Consider the following 22,402-nt stretch of genomic DNA (forward strand, 5'->3'; position numbering starts at 1 on the left):
CAAAAGAAACGCAGGGAAGAAAGAGTTAATGCAAACAGAATAATGGCGAAGATATAGCACTTATCAATCTCCCACAAAGAGTTTGCCATAATCTGCACGTGTGGTTCGAATTGGTGAAAACGAAAATAGGCTGCTTAATATCACAAATGTAAGATGGATTTTAAGAAGTCATTACGTATATGGTTTCTCTCTTAAAAAGTGTGTTTATTGCTTTTTGATGGACATAAATTAGTGTCTTATTACCGGCAAATTTGTGTCATTGTATCAACGTGTGTAGTAAGCATCATTTGGCTGTGAACATATGGTGACTTAAATAATAACTTGTTAAAGTTTTTTTAAATACAAATCTAGTGCAATAATAGGCGAAATACGTTCATACAGGTGTACCAGTGATGATAATAAAATGTGCTACATAAATATGTACATATATATATATATATATATATATATACATATACATATATATATAATTACTTTGTTCAAATTTAAAGTATGAAATGATATGAATTAGTGATCCGATTGGAACATTTCAGTGTCAATATCGCAGAACGACAAGACACATGCTTAAGACAAGCACAGGCTGAGATGCGATAACTTAAAGTTAGTTTAGCTTTTTAACTTCGGATCATTGTCTCAAGTGATCTATTCTTCAATAATTACGAACGAAGTTGTATATATACTGATGAATTACTCATGGTACCGCCACTATAACTCATATATAGTAACAGGCGTGCCGTGTTTCGCGGAATTAGACAGGACCGATATGACAGTGGGCCCGTTTATTTTGTTCACAGTTCTATAGAGGAGCCCAATAGCCTTGCACTGCATGGCAATAAACAAGTTATGCAAAATGACCCATATGGACAGGACATTACTGTATTTGAATGCAATCATCAATATTTACGCATATGTGGACATAACGAGCGCGGTAAAACAGAATTCACACAGACGCTGTAGCAAGAGGAGGAGGAGGCGTGACGAAATACTGCAGACCTCCATGTGATGACCTGCAATGAAGTAGTAATTAACTGAGGCTAAATCAAGAGTGTATCTCTTGAGTCAGTTGTACGGGATGAAATTCAACGCTCTGTAGGCCTATACGTATGTATAGTTTTCTAATGCTATGAACTGGTGGTACTGTGCGAATGTACTGCAGTCACCAGGGGAGTCTGGAAGAAAAGGGTTGTCGCCGTGGGGGTCTTAGCTTAACTGCATGTGGTGCTCATGAAGGTACAGCCAACAATTATCTCCCAAGTGCAAAGATAGTTGTGCAAACTGTCAATAGGTCAAACTAGACAGAGAAAAAAGCTTCACCTTCTTAAACTGTTCATTGCACAGCAAAATTGATCAGTAGATATAGACATGATAACATACATATTTCACTCGATAATGTTTCGTTATTGCTGATCTATTTAGTTATTTTGTTTGCCAATAAATGGAACGAATTTATCCTGTTTGATACTGTTATCATAGTTGCACATACCAGCTTAGTATGTATTTTTCTTGAGTCGAATCCCTTTCGCTCGGTTAAACTAACGTTTGTATACATTACACTTGATTTCAACTTGCTGACGTGTTATGGGTTTTATTCTATGCTTCTATGTCCTAATTTAGTTTATACATCATCTCATTCTCTGTCATACTTTGTTAAGTTTGTATTTATTTTAATTTCTTTGTGCAGTATAAAGTACCACACTGTTCATGGCTCGATTCCATACCAAGTTTACAATTTTGAAATATTACATTTGTGTTACCTGAATGTTTCAAATAAAAAATAAAAAACGTAAAACACACTTTCTTGTCATGCCTATTCATTCCTATTCGCCACTGATACCTAAAATGCTTTAAAAAATATCGAAATAAAATTTGAGATTTCAAACTTAAACAAATCAAACGGGAACGAGCCTTTCATACTATCTCTTCAATACAACTAATTCTGTTATTTCCGTTCTTATTTTTGCTCTCATTGTCATAGGCCTATATATGGTTTATCTTTTGACATACAAAATGATATTATAGATCATGCTGTGGTTGAAATAATTAAACAGCGTGTCATTCCACACAACGGCGTGTGCGTATAGCCTATTATTGTATTTCTTTGGATATTTTTTCATTTTTTTTATAACGTTTCAAATGTAATTACAATTTAATTGACCTGTTTTTTCCCTTGTATCATGTTGTTTAGTTTTGCATTGTAGATTTCAACAGGTTCGACAAGAATGGTTAGAAAGGAAATCATATTTATTTCATATTGGTCGATATGAGCGAATGAATTCATGCACGTTGCGGGTAGACCCGTGATAATGTTAGACGCAAGTAAATCTATTTTCGAACCATGTTTCTTGTGCTTTACTTAAGAAACGTTAGATTTATGTGAGACAACGGACATGATATGTCACGAGGGGGCAGTGGAGTTCAAGATTGTCAACAACAACCAAAAAGAAGAAGAAATTATGGTATTAAAAAATTCAGTGAAATGTATAGGAAGTGATCCTATCAGAACATATAAAATGGGCAAGAAAAGCACGCTGGCAATATCTTAATGAAATAATGCAAAAACAATGCAAGGCGACAAAAAGACATTACAGGGACAACAGGTCAAGAGAACGAGAGAACAATTAAACAAGATGACAATAGAGTAAAGATGAGACAATGGTCAGTATTGTTTCAGGAGAGAAACAATGAGACGCGGGGACCAGTTGATGACCAATAGGCAAATAGAAGTAGAGCATGTTTAGGACAAGGGAATAAAAAGGGGATGTAAGACAAGAGGACGAGAGGACGAGAGGACGACAGGACGAGAGGACGAGATGACGAGAGGATATCGGACCAAAAGAAACGATAGACCAAATGAATAGGATGACAAAAATATATATGAGCGAATCGGTGACAGTGACACGGCAATGAGCACGACGGAAGAACAATTGGACAATTACTCAAGGACAAGACAATATCAGGACAAGAAAAATAACAGAAGACTTCAAGAAGACACTATGCATTGGCAGGTCCATGCTTTCTCGGAAATGGGGGCCCGTCACCGAAGTATTGAGAGATACCGAAATATAGCGAAGCACGAGAAAGCATTTATATGTAACATAAGAAAGCATTATGCCAGACATAGGCGCGAAGCGCGCTTAATCCTTCCATCATGTTCCTTTATTGTCTAGAGGCAAAATTATGTTTGCAGGTAGTCTTTAATTTCAAATAAACTTTCAGAAGTATAGGGGCTGAGTATCTGGGCCCCCTCGGGGGAACCACCCCTGAGATGGTAAGGTATCAAAACATCACAAGAATGCGTGGGTAATAAACACAAACGACAACCATAGGGAACTGAAAATAATTAGCATGAAAAATGATATCATTCAGTTGCTACATAGCGTGCTGTCCGTATACTGCTTCGAATAAAAGGGACGCCAAGGTTTCCACAACGTTTTCATTATACTATTCAGTTTCACACCCTGTTCAAGTCAACTAATCATTAGCGTAAGGTTTGTAGCAATTGTCTCCATGCAGACTATAAGATGGATGCAAGTATTTGCAGCATTTGGTAATAAATCAATGGAGTATTCACAGCCAAATCGACTTAACTTCAACGCTCGTGAAATAAATAATTAGATATCGATACTTCTGGACGACACAATCTATGAAATCATTCAATGAAGTTTAATGAAGTGAATGGAAACATCTCCGCTAAGCTTGCTACAGGGATAACTATATTTAACCTGGCAAAGTATCATTACACAGTACCCGTGACGTGTAGGTATATGTATATGCACATATATATTTATATATCTACATATAACTATCTACATATAACTATCTACATATAACTATATATAACTATATGTAACTATATATATATATATATATAAATATATATATATATATATATAAATATATATATAAATATATATATAAATATATATATATATATATATAACAGTTTAACAGTTTTTCCGTTATTCCTATATATATATATATATATATATATATATATATATATATATATATATATATATATATATATATATATATATATAAAGTTATATATGTAGTTATATAGGTCAATTATATATATATAGTTATGAGTATAGAGAAAAGATAAGAAATATGACTGATATACCCAGTATGCCCCTTTAATAATTCAAGTAAAGCAAGTCTGTGACTCTTATGCCAATTAAATGAAATCGTACATAGCACAATTAAGTAAACATACTCTTCGTTGGTGCCTCGCGTGTCTCGTCGTGTCATTACCATCTATTTGTCATCATAACACTTTCTCCTTTTTATTCTAACAACTTATCATGTTTTCTCTTTACATAAAGCTCGATTCAACTCACCCCCTGGTGCATTTCCCTCTATTCTGTTTAGGTTGCGATAGGTAAAAACCAACAAGGGAAAGATAAAGTGATAGTTTAAAAAAGTGTTTTTGCAAGTTTAGTTTTATAGATTAACGATGCGTTTTAGTTTGAATAATGTGTAAGTTATACCGTATGGCTCAACTAAAGGTCAATGTTAACGCATCCATTTAAAGTTGAATAAAGAGGAACTGGTAGGCGTCACTACAATTTCCAAAAGTACTTAAGGCTGGTCAATTAGCGCATTACATAGACGTTGCTTAAGAGATTATATCAAGCTTTAGTAATTCAATAAAATGCGTCAAACATTCTGACATCATTGTACAACATTAACGTACAGAAATTGCATGGGCAGGAAGCACTATATGTACCCAGAACGAGTATATATCTATAGCACGGACAATAGACCTTCATATATAACTATCGTACATCCATCAACGGGAAGAACAGGGCAAAGCACGGGGGGGGGGGGGGGAGAATATGTTCACCAATTTAAAATTGTGACACGAATGTCACCCCCTCCTGCATGCCGATAAGTTTAAGCCAAAATTCAAGCGTTTCTGAGATGTTGCTTTCTATTTTTGACATGCTGATATTGAATTATGTCATGTTGATGTTATTTCTGATTTATTGATATTGAAACATAACATATTGACTTTAATACTCGAATTCTAATGTTAACTTGTCACTGACATACTGATGTTGTAACTCTGTTGTACACGTAATAATAATCAGGCAGTTAATTTTACCAAGCTTAAAGCAACCACGAATGTGGAAGAAGCCCACAACTGTCCCGTTGCATGGCTCCCAACTCAAATTTGAAATCTTTTCAGTTTAGAAAGTCATGTCAGATGGGAAAACTGTACATTACTCTTGGATGAAAAGCCCAACTTAATATGACCCGGCCGGGTATCGAATCCCGGACCTCCCGATTGCTAAGTCTCATTGCTTTAAATGCCACCGCCTTTATCCACTCGGCCACATCACCGGTGAACATTGCTTATAACAATAGCAAAACTGAGATATAAACACACAAAAATAAAACTGACATTTGACTAAGAAAATAAAAGTGGCCTTCCCGTACAGGCACAGAGGACAACACATCTGTCAAACTGAACATTGAAGCAAATCCGACATTTATGCGCTGACTCAGATTAAGAAAGAAATTACAAAACTGAATTTGAAAGATGTATCGTCGTTATTTAGTGCGGGAGAGTAGAGAGTGGATGTGGTTTTGAAAATACTTACTTTGACAACTGACGAAATCCTCGAACAAACTATATGTCAAGAGCATTCGAGAGCTGTGTTTCCTACGCTTTCCTTCTACAAGTATAGAACCCCTCTCCCACCCCTCCCCTCCCACCCCCACATAATTGGACGGGAAAGATAATGGTCAATTAATATTAACACATAAGTGAAGGTTCTTATATCAATTCAATTCATAAAATACCAATCACAGAACGACAATTTGTTGTCTAAAGGCCTTGCGACACATTGTTAATACACAAATGGAAGCGGTTTAGTAAAGGAAGGCATTGTACAAACACCGTCGTGTAAATTATACCCTTGACTTGTATACTCCTAGTGTTTTTCAAATTATTTCTTTGTAAATATTTTATCGATCTTAACGCCTGTAAATCTACGAAAGTGTTTGTAAAGAAATGTCACACAGCTAGTCTCGTGAAAATTCAATTTCCAATAAATAGCCGTTGCTTATATTTCGCCTTGAAAGATGTCAATCAGAATAGGTCTTGATAAAGACATTTTTTGTAAAATAAAACTTTATTTTATTTTCTTAATTACTTATTACACATTTTAGAAAACTAAACATAACTTTTAATTTCTTTATACATCCCTTCTCTTGTTAGCATCTTACATGCCGATATTACTGTATTAAGATAAAGTAAAATTTGTTAACCTTGTAGAAATAAATTTACATTTGGTGGTAGTTGCATATGTAACATCTGTGGCAATACGTACATGTACATATAGGAAGACAATGCCGGGAATGGAGTGAATGGAATGGAGGGAATGGAATAGCGTGAATGGAATGGAGTGAATGGAATGGAGTGAAGGGAATGGAGTGAATGGAATATAGTGAAGGGAATGGAGTGAATGGAATGGAATAGAGTGAAGGGAATGGGGTGAATGGAATGGAGTGAATGGAATGGAGGGAATGGAATAGCGTGAATGGAATGGAGTGAATGGAATGGAGTGAAGGGAATGGAGTGAATGGAATGGAGTGAAGAGAATGGAATACAGTGAATGGAATGGAGTGAATGGAATGAAGTGAAGGGTATGGAGTGAATGTAATGGAGTGAATGGAATGGTATGGAGTGAAGGGAATGGAGTGAATGGAATGGAGTGAATGGAATGGAGTGAAGGGAATTGAGGGAATGGAATGGAGTGAAGGGAATGGCACGATGGGAGGGAATAAAGTGTGAGGAATGAAGCGAAGGGAGTGAAGGGAACAGAGTGAGGGAAAGGAGAGGATGAGGATTGGGGTCAATGAAAAGTGAGCTGTAAAGGGAGTGAATAGAATGGGATTCAACAGAAGCAACCGGTCCAGTGTATTGAATAAAGAGTCAATTCATTTAATGAATTAAAATTGAAAAGTTAGGTTGAAGAACTGAATAAACAGGAAGATAAGGAAACATTCGAAAGACATATAAGCATTTATATAAAAGTAAAAATTAAAGAAGAAGTGAATGCCCGCTGAGATACAGTCACAGCGGGAAACATCTATTTGTTTCTGATTTTCAGTGGTTCGTCACATGACCTTATGGGTTCAAGAGAAGTTAAGGAGTGGATTGAAAATGCCTGCAGAAAGTCATGAAAGTTTAAGGTACAAACAAGAAACAATGTGAAGGATTTATACCCCGTTCAATCTAAAACAGCAATCTCCACAAAAACCTTCCCAACACCAACAAAGCTCATACGTGGTGTTTTTCTCTCTTGTTATTACTAAATTAACATTTCGCACGGATTGACATTTTTATGTCGCTGTAATATGTGTTGCAACATTCTTACTAATCTGCTTGTCATCTTATTTTTAGAACTTATAGTAAACTTGGATTGACTCGAAAGAAGCCAAAAAAAAAACAAGGTGATAGGTAGTTTGTGTCAGGTTTCATGTCGGTGCCAGTTCCAATGGAATAAACAGGACGCGACAGCATGATTAATTTGAACTGTCTCTCGTCTCTTCGATCGGTGACGTCACTTAGTTACCTTTGTCTCATTGGTGTAACAATCCTTTTTTTCTTTCTTTCTTTTTTACCTATACCAAGTTCTACCTACATCTGACGTCATTAGCATCATTTCATTGATATCAAGGCATTTAACAAGCCTTTATGGAATCCGATAAAAAGTTATTAAAAACTTTTCGATAAGGAAATGGCTTTAATTTGTTACTTTTGGACGTATGTAACATCTATATTTAGAAACGTTTTGCGTTAATGATGTTAGGCGATGCCTTGTGTACTGTGAAGGGAAAATATAAAGCACGTAAGACCTTGCTCTTGGTCTTATACAGAAACCTATGAGGGCATGGGATTTGGAGGTGTCGGGTTGGGTGGGGTGGGGGGGGGGGGTAAGGAGCACAAGGAATACGCTTGGATTATGAAGAGGGCGTGTACAGCATGTCCAGTTAAAAATAAAATTCATCATTAATTTAAATGGAAAATAAGTATGTACAATTGTAAAAGATGCTTACAATATTCCTTGTCGAAAACAGTCTTAAACAAAGATCATTAAATATTTTCTTTATTCCCTATTACTGGAATTTGATTAAGGTGATCAGAATACAACATGAATACAACATACTTTGATTTGAAAACTAAACAAAAAACCCAAAAGAACACAGTTTCTAAGACAAATCCGGCCTCTGCCTCATTTATACAGTTCGACCGTTCTCTATCCATCAGGGAACCTATTAGCACCAAACAGGAAACATGAAGGGTTATACCTCGGTGGTCGATTTTATACATCCAAGCTGTATGACCGTGAGCTAGATTTCATTTATATATAGCCTAAATCTAGAATGTGATATTAGCAACCCCGGTGCGTATACAGAAGGCACCCGTCTTTCTAGATAATATGGTGTGAATTTGCCGAGTAATCCAATTTATTAAATATCGATCTTCCCCTTCTAGATCCCTGTATGATCAATGAGAAAATTCATTAACATGATGCCAAAATATTGGCACGCACAAGATAAAATACGTGTCTCGATCCTTATCTTGTTCCCCAAAATAGGTTTAGCGTTGTATTGTTACAGATGTTTTCTGAAAGGAGGGAAAATGACAAAAAAAGCTAGCAAGAATGAAATTTTCATGATGCATGAGACCATCGGTTAACTTATAGTCGTTTGGGCGTAAGGTGTTAGTTAGTACATTGTTGGTGAAGAGTTGTACTGTGCAAAGAAAAAAGGGGCAGTTGATCCTGTAGAAAAATAATCAATCAATTATAAATATGTAGGAAGTATTTTTTTTCATCTAATACTGTGGCTTCCCTTTGTAGTTACTCTCAATCAATCGCTCATGTGCATTGTTAATCTAAAGAAAATTGATGGACCATTGATTATATATATATATATATATATATATATATATCAAAAATTTATCAAATATATATATATATATATATATATATATATGTATATATATATATATATATATATATATATATATATATATATATATTTGATAAATGTTATGAGGTGTGTAGTACATGCAACCAATGCTGCATTTTGTGAAAAGTTGTATGCAACCGGCAATAGTGGGTATGCGTGTTCGTGTTCATGTATCGCTTATAATGCTGGACCCTGATAGTGTTACGGTATATTATTGAACCGATCATCATGCTTATATACATATCGTATCCTATCACTGTAGTTAATCTATCTTACTCTCTGAACCAAAAATAAGTTGGACAGAAAAGAAAATATAAATCAGAAAAAGAAACAGACCAAAATCGAGCTAGTTATAAATAGATCATGGTTATATCAGTTTATTGAAACACAATCAACTGATTTACAACATTATTCGGAGTTTCACTTCCAAGCTATAGCAGTCACCTGCCACTTATTTGCATTTTGCCGTTATCGAAGACACTTTATCAGCATTGCTCCTATTAATTGGTTTTGTGACGACATTTTGAGCTGTAAGTGTTCGCGTCCCCTGCAGCACGAAAACTCTTTCAATGGAACAAAAGTACAGAAACGACCTTTTAGAGGGCTCTTACCTTGTCATGCAGTTATTTGGCTATAAAGTACATTCGCTTATTCGCTTATATCCCTAAAATTGTCTTCTTACGAATGAAATAAAAATCTAGTTAATATAGAAACTATTTATGTCCTACATAGAGACCTGGTTTATTGTATAAGACAGGTTTTGCTAATGAAAACGACAAGGTTAAAGTTTCGAACAGGCCGTGTACAGCAAAATAAAAAATAATAAAACAAACCCAATCTGAATCGGTAATAATGCATGAGTTAGATTCATCACAGACCAACCAAGCCAACGATAATCTTTTTTTTTGCCTGATTTCAAACCACGCTAGGCTTGAGACTATCTATCCCATCATTACATTCTGTTCCACACAGTTAGCACATGACATAATAGCTGTTTACGTCTTACCACTGAACACGACATCTCTATGCATAGGAATAGCAGTTCCATTTTTAGGGATAGTCATGTCATGTATTAGCCCTAATCATCGTCCCAAGGTTCGCGTCATAACACCGCCATGCTTCCTTGAAAATGCTTTCGTCTGTTTGCATGGCAGATATGACTATACCATAGGCTATACACTTGTCGCATCACCGCGTGTGTTGAATTTAGCCTACATGTGGTTACATCGCATTGCGCGCTATAAGTGTGTATGCTTTATGCGCAGACGGTATTAGCAACCCCAAACGACCAATGGTTCACGAGGGACCTAGTTAGGACACTCTTTTTTCTATACTGTACTTATATCCCGCGTGGAAGCACTCGTACTGATAGTATGCATGGGCAGTATGAATATCATGTCTCTTTAAATATAATTTTGGAACTGTTCATGCTTTCAGTACAATTGCTTTAAGTAGGAGGACAGTATATATGCATGTCACATTAGAGGATTGTGCTAACTGGCTGACAGCAGCCATTTATATATAAATATTCATAAGCTTGACTAGTTATTGACAGCTTAGATGGTGTTACAAAAATTCAGGCGACTCTTCCATTGAGACCAATTATTGATAGGACAGACATATAATGCCAACTTCTGTTCTGTAAGGAAAATCAGGGAAAAATTAATAATTAGATGCGAATCCTGTATGTATGAACTAGCTATTTACATATACGTACGGAAACGTATCAGGGACGGGTTGTGTTTGATTTTCCACTAATTAAGCGAAATATCTATCAATTGAATACAAATCATTCTTCCTGTCTGGTAGGTTTTATATTTCAGGCATCTATAATATTTGATTCGTGAATCTGAAAACAAAAGTCTTCATGTTGTATATTCAATTATATAACACAAAGTAAGGTCTTACATACTCGTCAGACAAATGGCCATCCATATTATAATGTCGGACAGAAACTGGTATGTTATGTTGACGACATCTCAACCAATAGGCCTATATAGATCCAAGCCTCTCTGCCGCCGTGACGTCCTATACCTGACAGACTATAACCATGCCGCCTATAGTAATTCTAAATATTGCCTAATTTTGCGTTAATTAGTTCTAAATTCTATCTAATAGGAAGATGACGTTACATGTTGCCACTATGAACTACATAGTTTGATGCGACGGGAGTTCGATACCACACCATCGCATTTTCTTTAATTAATTGGTAAGTTAAGAATGATGAGCTTTTCTTCATCTAAAAGATGCGGTTTAATATTTCAAGGATTAGGGAGATTAGGCACTTTATGGGAAAGTGAAATGCTCACGGGCTTAAATGTTTATAGGTTATCGATGCGGTTAGTTTCCGCGAGGATGTAAAGTTATTAAAACACAAAAAAAAAACAATATGCAGCATGTGTTTATTGGAACATGATTAGCTGTACGTCTTAATTGACAAGTTAATGAGATCTAAGAGTGACATAAAGAGGAAGGATACAGTCTATCGACAGACAAGGTCCATAATAAACTGTTGATAAAATGTAGAAAATAAACAACCATATCAGATTGCACGCTTGTACCATTTCTAGTGGAATAACTCATGGAGAATCCGTCGCAGGTTTATAACCTCATTGTAGTTCTAAAAAAAAAAGCAGTTAAATAAAATTGTTGTTCAATTCCTATTCTATATTGCTGCACTAGTTTTTGTTCTTACATAGCCTATAAACATCCACTTTATTGTTATGTAAGGTTTCATGCATGAAGTTATTTCCTTTAGCTCAAGGTACATTCTATATAAGCTGCTAATGCATGAATCGAGTTAATTAACTATGACGAGACACTTTTGTTTAGCTTGTATGGAACGCCAAAAGAAAGACTCATTAAGGAAGACATTGTCTCGTTATGATGGGATATACCCTCGTTTTCAAAAGGCATGTCCAAAGTTTAAAGCAAAATATGGCGACGTAACGTTAATAAAGACAGTAGTTGGTCGCTGATATATACACAATGACTCGTAATATAGGCCTATTTCTTTATATATTTGTTTTGTATCTTTAGCTGTACGTATAACACAAAATACCAAAAGCGATCAACATATTTTTCTTTTTCAATACCGAGTACGTTTGATTATAAAAGAGCTACCACGGATCGTTTAGAGTTCAAACTACGTATACGTTTGGAGATCTAATAGTGGTTGTAGTTGTTTTTACACCCATGTTATACACATGGGAATAACAAAATAAGTCAGCATGAACAATAAGAACGGAAACGTTCGGACAGATTTAAAATCTTCTATCCATTTTAAAGCTTTAAATTCCCCACATCTGGACACATTTTTGTCAGTCGAAACGGCAGATTGTGCCAAAAGTTTGCAGTGCGCAGCAATAACATAGACCTAAAGCATCGCATTTACATCAAACTGCCAAAAATATCGAAACCGGATGATAAATTAATTGGCAATAAGATTTCAGAGCATTTGAAGGTTTAAAATGCCGTTTATATTTAACTTTGATATAAAAGTATATGGTATAGCTATATGTTATAAGACTGTGTCTGTAATGTCGTTGACATATAGCTATGCCAGGGGATCTATCACACTTAATTCTAATTACCAATTTGACACTTGAAGGTTTCACAAAACGCCCGCTAAATCTATTGTAGAAATATCGTTATATTATATTGCCTGCCGTGTTTTGTATCGTATTTTCGGTATAGAAACCTTCACAGGGGCAAAAATGCAGTCGGTTTAGCATCGAGCATCCCCCCCCCCCACACGTAACTGCCCCCTCCCGTTTTTATCAATCACTAAAGATTGCAATTCTATGACTAAGCTCGACCCCATCTTACATCCTAATTTGGTCAGATAAAAAATACACCCATAGTTAACATGACAACTTTTCCATATGACACTTCTCCAACACTCTAACATGTGTGTATATGTATATGTATATGAATATATATATATATATATATATATATATATATATGAATATGAATATATATATATATATATATATATATATATATATATGAATATATATATATATATACATATATATTTATATAAATATATATAAATATATATATATAAATATATATATATGAATATATATATATGAATATATATATGAATATGAATATATATATAAAAACATATAAATATATATATATATATATATATATATATATAAATATATATATTATTCATTTGCCTAAGTCGTAAACTTCCATTTCATTTAACAGAGTTCTGTTCAAAGTATCTCTAAGAGATCCGGTTTTACGGTTCACAAATGATTTCGAGTTGGTTAGCATCATGATTGATCTCAAGAGTAAGGCAAAGTGTCACCAACATATATAGGACTAGCATTTTTCGATACACGTGACAAAGCCTATACAGTGGAATGACGACCTTCCTTACTGGTTTTGAACCTCCGGACAGACAATCAGTGTCCATATAGCCTAGTTGGTTCGGGTGGTGCACATTTAAAGCGGGAGACCCGGGTTCGAATCCCGATGGAGGCTGGAAGTTTTTTCACTGTTCTGGATTTGCCAACTCATTGCCATTGATTGTTCAGTATTTTTTTTCCATATTGAAAATAAGCGTAACAATGCACTGCATGGACCTGCTTTATATTGACCCAACACAATGTTAAACGATGTGTCCTATATTATGTTGAACATCTATGTAAAAGGTTTATGCACCCGGGAAGTCACTGCAGCTAACGGTGAAACTCCAAGCAAACATTAGGATTAAGTATACTTGAAATAAATCATGTTTGTAATTGAAATCACTCACATTTAGCAATCACGCTCTTATGTTTGGTAACATACAGACCGCCACCCCAGGTCTTTTTTTTAATGATTTAGAATTCTGTAGCTAAAGTCAAGACTTCCATGGATCGGCAAAATGATGTCCTTCTACTCGCTTATTGACATAACCTAAATAGTCTTTAATGAATTCACTTGAGATTACACAAAATTTAGCAAACATTTTCAAATGTCACTCCAGGGTTTCTATTGAATCTGTAGTCTTCATTACGTCAACTTTGTATCCTTCGGTGGAACGTTGCATGAATTCTTCCAAGCGTATTGACAATTGGAAACGTTTCATTTTTTTTTTTACAGAAGAGGCAACGTACGTCCTTCCATGCGTTTATTATAAATGTAGTCAGATGAGAGAAAACTAACAATATCACTGTCTAAAAAAGCCAAAATGTCCACAATGTAGTGTTGCGGCAGCGTATATATATAACGATAACGTGCACAGGGTTTCACAAGGCGGGAGAGTGGGATGTGGTTGGGTGTGGAGGGGGGGGGGGGAGCGGTTGGGGGATTTTAAAATTGACCCCAACTGATCTTGATATATGGGCATAAACCTTTTATAGACGGGGTATAGGTAGATAATAACAAATTAACAAATGATGGGTGCGGTTGTAAAGGTCGTTGAATACGATTTTCCAGTAAGCGGGTCTTGGGGGGGGGGGGGGTACCTTCCCAGGTAAAAATTAAAAGTTTAGATGTCAAATGGTGCATTCTGAGACATATTTATACAACAAATTAGCTCCACAATTAAGTTTAAACGCAAGTTTGTGCTGGTAGGGTAAACACTATTGAATTGTGAAGCCTCCGACTGAACGCCCCCTCCCCTCCACTTACCATGTACCTTCCCCTTACTCTTTGCAAACTCCACTGCTATATAAACGCAAGAACTGAACGATCTCATATATAAATGTTTAGAGAGAGTCTTAAAATAATTAAATTTCTTTAATTAACATTTTTTGTTGAAATAAGATTGTTGTTTTTAAGTTTGTTCTTTCGTTGACTCAGTGATTGTTCATAAGAAAACGGGTAAACATGAAATTTCTTTCGAGATGTTTTTGGAAGATTACATGTAGAGTAGTTAAGAGATTTGGAAGTGAAAGGAATGTACAGTGATACTTCTATTGTTCAAGTTTCATTTCATTATTTCAAAACATAATTCAGTCTTCTAGATTGCAGTCAGCCCCACTTATTAATTTCGCGAAGTTAATGACGTCTTCACATACCCCAACCTCCACATTTAATTTTCATTTTGCTAATTGACACGCGCGTAGACAGTGTAAATTTTGACCTATTTCAACGCATAGAGTTAACGTTAAAGTCTGATGGTGAAATTAGTCGCTATTGTAAGGACAAAAGATGCACATACATGTATCTACTAAGAATATATTTCAGAGAAATTTTAATGTTCTGTTAATTTTCTTATTTTGCTAAACTTGAAGAAATAAGGAACTGAACTTTTTAAACATTTCAAAGGGTTTCGATTTGAGAAGCGAAAAAGAAGTGGAGATCATTCCGTTATTGAAGCCAATTTTTTTTTTAATATAATAGTAGTTTTGTTAACATTTAAACAGATTAAATCATAGCCTTCGAGTTGCTGCAGGTGTAATTGAACTTAAACCCCGTCTTCGCAGTGCGGATATTTCTCATTTTACTGATATAAATGGTCACTTTAAGGTTAACTAACTTTAAGGTTATACCACCAGTGGGATTTTTTGTTTCTATAATTACAGGTTCACTGCGAGAAGGAAACGTTGAGTATTCTATAACCAATTATCATTAATATATTTGAGTACCGGGTAATTAGTCATACCATGTTATTAGCATTTTAGATTATATTGTATATGCTAAACTATATTTTATTCGTACAAATTGGTTTGTCGCATTGGTTAATATAGAATTGCCTAAATGTTTCTTTTTTTACGATTGGGTGAAATGATTTGATTTGACGTATCTTGAGAACGATAATCGTGAATAGTTACACGATGTTTGTTTAAATTTATTCATTACTATATATATTTGGTCTGTACAATTAATACGAAACCAAAACGTCACATCTCATTTGCATATTTAAAATAAAACCCGGAATGTTTAAGTCGGACGTTTCTTCATACCATATCTGATATAATGTAATATCTCATATTAATATCTAAGAAACTAACCCTGGAGTTCTCAAACGACGGCCCTCGAGCCAATATCAGCCCGCAAAAATTCAATCCGGTCCGCAAAAATCCAATGGACCCACCGTCATGTATAAATTCAGTATATACGCACCTTTAAGGCCTTATAGGCTTAATGACTCTAATCTGCCTAAATTACAATTTGGTCAATCCAGTAAAACAAAAAGTTGAGATTTTGATCATCTCTGGCCCGTTGGTCCAACCAATAATTTCCTTTGGCCCTCGTAGAGTATTAACTGAGAAGCCCTCTTACAGACTAGTTTATTTCTACGTTATGTAGCACTGACTGCTTAACACGTTTACAAACCTACTTTAAACAGCAGGGTAAAACAAAATTATACTAATTATAAAAGTTAGCATACACAACGATAATTGGAAACAAATATAAGGCCTTCAATGAAAAAACCAGCTGGGACGTAAACAATGTCACTGAGGAGTTTTCATCAAACTTATTTTTGCGATAAAATCGGCAGAGGAGAACTATAATACTTAACTGTGATTAGGCATAATACAAATACTAACTACATAATTATATATGTGTATTGTATAATAAGTAGGACGGAATCCAGTCAATTAGACGTAAGCATATGAAAACGTATTATAAATTATACACTCAATAATGATTGTAAAATTTTCGCAATTTTCTCTCAGTTTTTAATATCCCCCATTCTGGTAAATTATTTCTAAATTAAATATTCTCTAGCGTACAATTACTAGGTTTTACTAATCCTGTTTCAGTTTACTACAGATACATAAATAACCTATACCCTTATCCTTATTGTTGCAAATCAATGAATAAAAGTGTCCCCCCCCCCTCTCCTATGCTAAAAAAAAAATGAGTAAGAGAAAACAATATATCTGTTTCTTTTCGAGAGAAAGAAAAAAGCCCCAGATGTATTGTCAAAAGCTCGGCCATACAATAGACAGACATTAAATAAACGTAATGTTATCGACATAACTCTTAGAACTTACCTTTCATTGTAATTTTAGAAACGGAATCAAAACTCATGGTGATAATTTTCGTCGTTGTTTGCGGCACGAAAAAGAAAAAGTGTACTTCCGAAAACTATCCTCGAACACTCCAAGAGAAACTTTGTGCACCCTCGACACACACACGCTCGTTTATCCTGTCTTGCTTGCTTTCTTCCTCTTACTCTTGGTTTTGGTGTTTTAATTGCAATTTGAAACGAAGCAAACGATGTTAAAAACAGTGATTCTCCTGTGTTACCGGTCGCGGTTACTTACAATTCAGAACTGAAACTTAACCGAACTTATATATATCTATATATATACATACACGTAGAGATAAATTAAGTTGAAAACATCCTAATCAGAGATACCTCATTTGTGATTTGCAAGAGCGGAATATTAAATGCAGCACCTCTTCTCCATTCACCACATTTTCATCCCCGACAAGTCCAAATGAAATGACGTCATTCACATGCTGGTGTCACGTGGTTGCGAACTGTTCAATGAATGAGCTTGAAACTTTTTTACTTGGAAAGTGTCTTACACGTATATACTTTCTTATTATTGCACTGATCGCTTCCGTTTTGTTTATTAATTTGTAATGTTAGAAACATTTTCTTTTCTTTGTATATCACAATTTAACTGGCCTGTCTTCATACCTTACTTAAAAAATTGTCGTTTGTGAAAAAAAAAAAAAATCTCAATAATTAAACAAGAGAAAAAAAAGTAGATAAAGCAGTTTGATATAGGATGTGAAGAGGGGGGCGGATGGGGTTTATAAAAGGAAATTGTAAAGGAAAGGAAACTGGGTTGAATTAATTCATGTGAGAGAAACGTCTCAGCAAAGACCTCATTAACATGTACAGTCTCTGGTGACGCAGGTGTTATCCGTATGAACGTGTACATATTGTAAATGGCTGCGGCTCTATTTGGCCTTTAGTCGTTTTTCACTTGTTTATCACCGAAGAAGATTGAGCAGTGCTGGAGGCCACGGCAAAATTTTGACTGCAATCGGATTATTTGTAAGTATATCTGGACTCCAAAAACAAAAGAGAAAAAAATATTGATAGAGAGTTTTCCTTATTTTTATTTTTGTCTTGACACTTTTTTTCTCTATCGGTTTCAAACGAATGAGTTGATATAGCAACAAACGAAATGAGATGAAGAATTCAACACATCGATCCAGCGAGTGATCGTTCAATACAAGAGATGTCGCTCTTTATGTTAATATTTTAAAACGGTGAAATTTTACACTTTGGGTCTAACAAGTAGATGGAAATGGTTATAGTCAACAGTGCCGTACTTTATGCTTTCAGTTTTGTTATACGGATGATTGCAGTGGGCTTGACTGACGTCTATACAAACAAGATCAAAACCAAAGGAACAGAAGAGAATATGAAAAAATGGAAACATAGGGGGAGAAAACTGGGCCAAAGGGGGGCAAAGGAACGGGAAGAGAAGATGGCAGAGAATTGGGGTGGGTGGGGGGGGGATGAGGGGATAAAATACAGTAGAGAAAGAAACAAAAGGAATGAAAAAATATGGAACGAAAAAAATGCATAGTTTTGTGACGAAACTTTTGCGCCTTGTATAACAGGCCATAACGAAAGAAAAAACAGAAATGGGCAAAATCAGGGGACACGAAATGGAAAGCGGTGTGGAAAAGAGATGGGAATAGAAAAGAAAGGGGGCAAAGAGAAAGAACGGAGAACAAAAAGAGAAGGAAGGGGAAACAAATGAAACGGGTAAAAGAAAGGGGAAGGGGTTTAACCTTTTGAAAATAAGCTTCGCATTTCAAAATTCATCTCATCGGATTTTCGCGACAAGTCATTCATTCGTGGATTTATTTCAAGAGCCCTTGACACAAAATGTGACTCCCGATGTTTGAAGCAGCATGTGTGCATTAGTTTTACATCTGTGCATCAGTTCAGTATATTACATGTACAATTGTGGTAAAGTTATTAACGTCGTATTCAAGTTTGATCAAATCAATTGTGCATATTTGATTATCATTCTGGTTACCATCAATTAGGAGAGTTATTAGAAACTAAGTCACCTTTGGGATTGTAGGGAATATTTACTAAAATACTGTAAAGGGACAGATGTTATAAAGATCACAGCTTCAATTCAAAATATTCCTTAGCTGCTCATCGTGACCAATGTATAAGTAAATGCGATGAACCAAACCAGTTAACGCATTATATGCGACCTTCTCTTACATACATCTATAAGAAGCATCGTATCGTGTATAGTACTGCTTAGCTTTATGACGAATCTTGTTGCGCCTTGTATAACAGTTTAGGGTATAGGCGCATGCGCAAAGTGCTGGATGCAGTCACTGAGCAAACTTTCTGCGGTCCAGCTGAGATGATATTAAAACCCTATTAATGCGCTCCGCCGAACCGTGTTGACACGAAAAACATCGAATATGTATACTTTCCGAGATTTTTGTATACAGGTCTATTCCTTACTTTTGATATAATATTTCACCATAACAGATGAGCACAATGCGCATGTAGGATTTTTTGACATTTTGTTTGACCATATATAATGTTAAATTCCCGTAAAATTTCATGTTGTGTCCCGCGAACTGGGTATACAATTTCACAAAGTCCTGTTAGATCCATTCCGTGCCCATCCCTGATTTAGGGCTATAATTGTAACGGTTTAAGATAAACTTGATTATTTTTATTGGAATCGACAAATCCCCATCGCCCCCCCCCTTAGTAAAGGGCTATACTAGGACCAACGCACGAACAGTTACGACCATCGAAGTGCCCTATAGTGTGGTTGGTGCGGGCTTCAATTTAGAGTCGATGAAGCAAAATAATTTGAAAAAAAAGAAGATTTAGATCGGGCCCTTTTTCTCACTCTTAAGATGATTACTAAACATAGCCAGTTCTGTCAAAAATCCGTAGTCTTATACCTTTATGGTTCTAGACAGAATTTTGGTCTTAATATGTCATAGCCGAAGAAAAAGATAGGTGTAAATGGATGGCTTCAGTGCAGATTCCAGTATCCATTGCTCCATAAAAATCTATTTAGAAGATATTAAATGAAGAAACATGTATGCTAGAAGTGCCAAAGAGCAACGTTAGAGGTGTTTTAGAATCATATTCGTCCTTCACAAACCCCCTTTCTGCAGAAATTCGTCAAAACCAGAGGCCCCCAGCTGCAGAGGAGTGTTCCAAGTAGCAATTTATGTCACGAGTGGATCTTTTATTATCTCTAAAAATGTCCCAAAATCTTATAAAATTTATGTTGTTTTCGTTATTCAAGACGGCCACCGCCAGATAGATTGTCAACTTATACGAAAAGCGTGTGTTATCATCGCTGCCCATTTTTGTGATAGAATTAAATTTCCATATAAACCATTTTAGACCCATCATACTCGAACGATGTGACTTTTATGGCACGCCGTTTTTCATGTCGTGAAATTCACACTCTCGGTAAATATACACCTTAGGGATATTAAAGTCTGTAATAGCTTCAGGAAAACTCATTTCCAAAACTGCAACTAGGAAATGTGAGGCATTAAGTTCGTTGCGACCACTAGTGCACAACTTTGTTCATCGAATTGGATCAACTCCCTGCGAATGAAAGGCCTACCGACTATTTGCTTTGGTGAACCATAATGACAGACCCTTACAAAACCCTCACTACCCACACAGTATGCACTGCATGCGAGACACATGTTTCGAACAACAACGAATGGTAGCAATGTTTACTTATAGTCATAGGCATAAATTGAAGAGGCCATGTCCGATGGAATATTGCAGTTCCTTGGCATACATATGTTACAAGACAAGTAAATTTGCTATAGATATTTGCCAGCGAATATGTGGAGCGAAGAACAACTCTACCCCCACCCCCCACCTTACCCGCAATAAATGAACTATGTGACACCAATACACATCATATCAACGTCAAGATTTTAATGATTGTTGACAATATCTGAAACAAAACCGATTCCAAAATCATTTTCCTCCTGAAGGCATTATTTGCCCTTGAAATTAATATTTGTTCGTATTCAAATGATTGTGAATATACCGTGACAAAATGGAGCACCTTTCATTGTATCATTAGATAAAGTATGTGTGATAAGACTATTGGTAAAGATGCCAGCTAAATGAGACAACAACTGAACATGTACTTACCTCAGTTTTAAATCAATCTGGTCTACAAAATAGGCATCTTCATCTTATTCTATCTTGTTTCATTTGAAAATCGATGAAACTATTGCAAAGAATTTGTAACCACTATATTAAATTAGTGTCTTTTAATGTCTACTGAAACGTACACAGATTTGTATCCTATTTCCTTAGGAAATCATCTGAAAAATGTTCCTGCAACAAACTTGAACAACTTTAACTATATGTTTAGAATCAGTATACGTATTCTAAAGAGAAGGAGGTTTGTTTTAAAGGACACGTACGGTACTCATGAAAACAGTTTTGACCTTCTTTTGTTGAAAAGTTAATTGAATCAGGGAGTAGAAATTAAGGAGTCTGATATTATAATGCCCTGAATTGAATGCACGTCACAGCTGAGGATGAGAAGGTCTTAAATCGAGGCAGGAGCTGAGAGAAATTGGAGACTGGCCACGAGACTTACATGAAAAATACTTGTTTGTAACAATCTACTTATTTCTCCGTTTGTATTTTTTACATAATCAGCTGGTCATAGTTGTCAGGACCTGCCATGTTGCAAGAGAAAATTTCCTCGTAAAACGCTAGATAACGAAAGACTTCTCCAGAACTGGGAAAACGAAATTAACTCGTTGGAACGTTTCTGGTTAATATAGGTACTACACTAACTAGTCGTGCACGTTTGTATTCACAGTTACGTTGTACAAAATATCTATTTATTTTGGTAGTCATTATACAGCTAAAACAATTTAGTTTTGTTTAATCGACGGATTACGACACACTAGCAATTATTTTCATCAACCATAAACCGGACACAATGAAAGAAAGTAACAATAATAGTAATAATAATAATAATAATAACAATAGGTATGACATACCACCTAAATGTTTAGATTTGTAGAATTATTAGTTTTACAGTGGCATTGATGAAATGTTTCACGACAATGCGTCCGTTAAGTATACGCTAACTTTATAAAACAAAAGCAAATGATTTCTAACCAATATATATAATCTTTTCTAAGGTTAATCAGTTCCCATTATGTTGAATGCAATAACAGGAATGGAGAGTGAAGTCTTTCCACGTTCATAGCTTTATAGCATTATTTAAAATATTCTTGTCATCTGATGTGTCACTATATGCCGGTGCGGCCTGAGTGGCCCCACATCATTCAACCAAGTTTTTTTCTCCAACTGTATAGTTCAGATTTGCGTAACACATGAACCTCCGCTGACAATGCATACCCACTTATGGTGTTACGTGATGGATCATCTCCCAAATGAATGATCTTGGTAAGTCCTATGCACCTTTTAACCTCT

At 35.4% G+C, this 22,402-nt stretch overlaps 1 protein-coding gene across 2 annotated transcripts in view; it reads right to left on the minus strand.

The window, feature by feature from the left end:
* Nucleotides 1–22,402, minus strand: part of LOC139966484 (uncharacterized) — a 51,507-nt gene that overhangs the window by 23,221 nt on the left and 5,884 nt on the right. Inside the window, exon 1 of one of the 2 annotated variants that reach the window (XM_071969534.1) lies at nucleotides 16,941–17,334. The exons of the other annotated variant lie outside the window; for it this stretch is intronic. Within the exon in view, the coding sequence (XP_071825635.1) occupies nucleotides 16,941–16,977 (37 nt within the window). The 5' untranslated portion in view covers nucleotides 16,978–17,334. Of the gene's footprint in view, nucleotides 1–16,940; nucleotides 17,335–22,402 lie in introns of those variants that run through there. 2 annotated transcript variants of the gene reach the window in all.

This window comes from Apostichopus japonicus, chromosome 4, assembly GCF_037975245.1.
Source record: "Apostichopus japonicus isolate 1M-3 chromosome 4, ASM3797524v1, whole genome shotgun sequence".
In the NCBI taxonomy this organism is placed as follows: Eukaryota; Metazoa; Echinodermata; class Holothuroidea; order Aspidochirotida; family Stichopodidae; genus Apostichopus; species Apostichopus japonicus.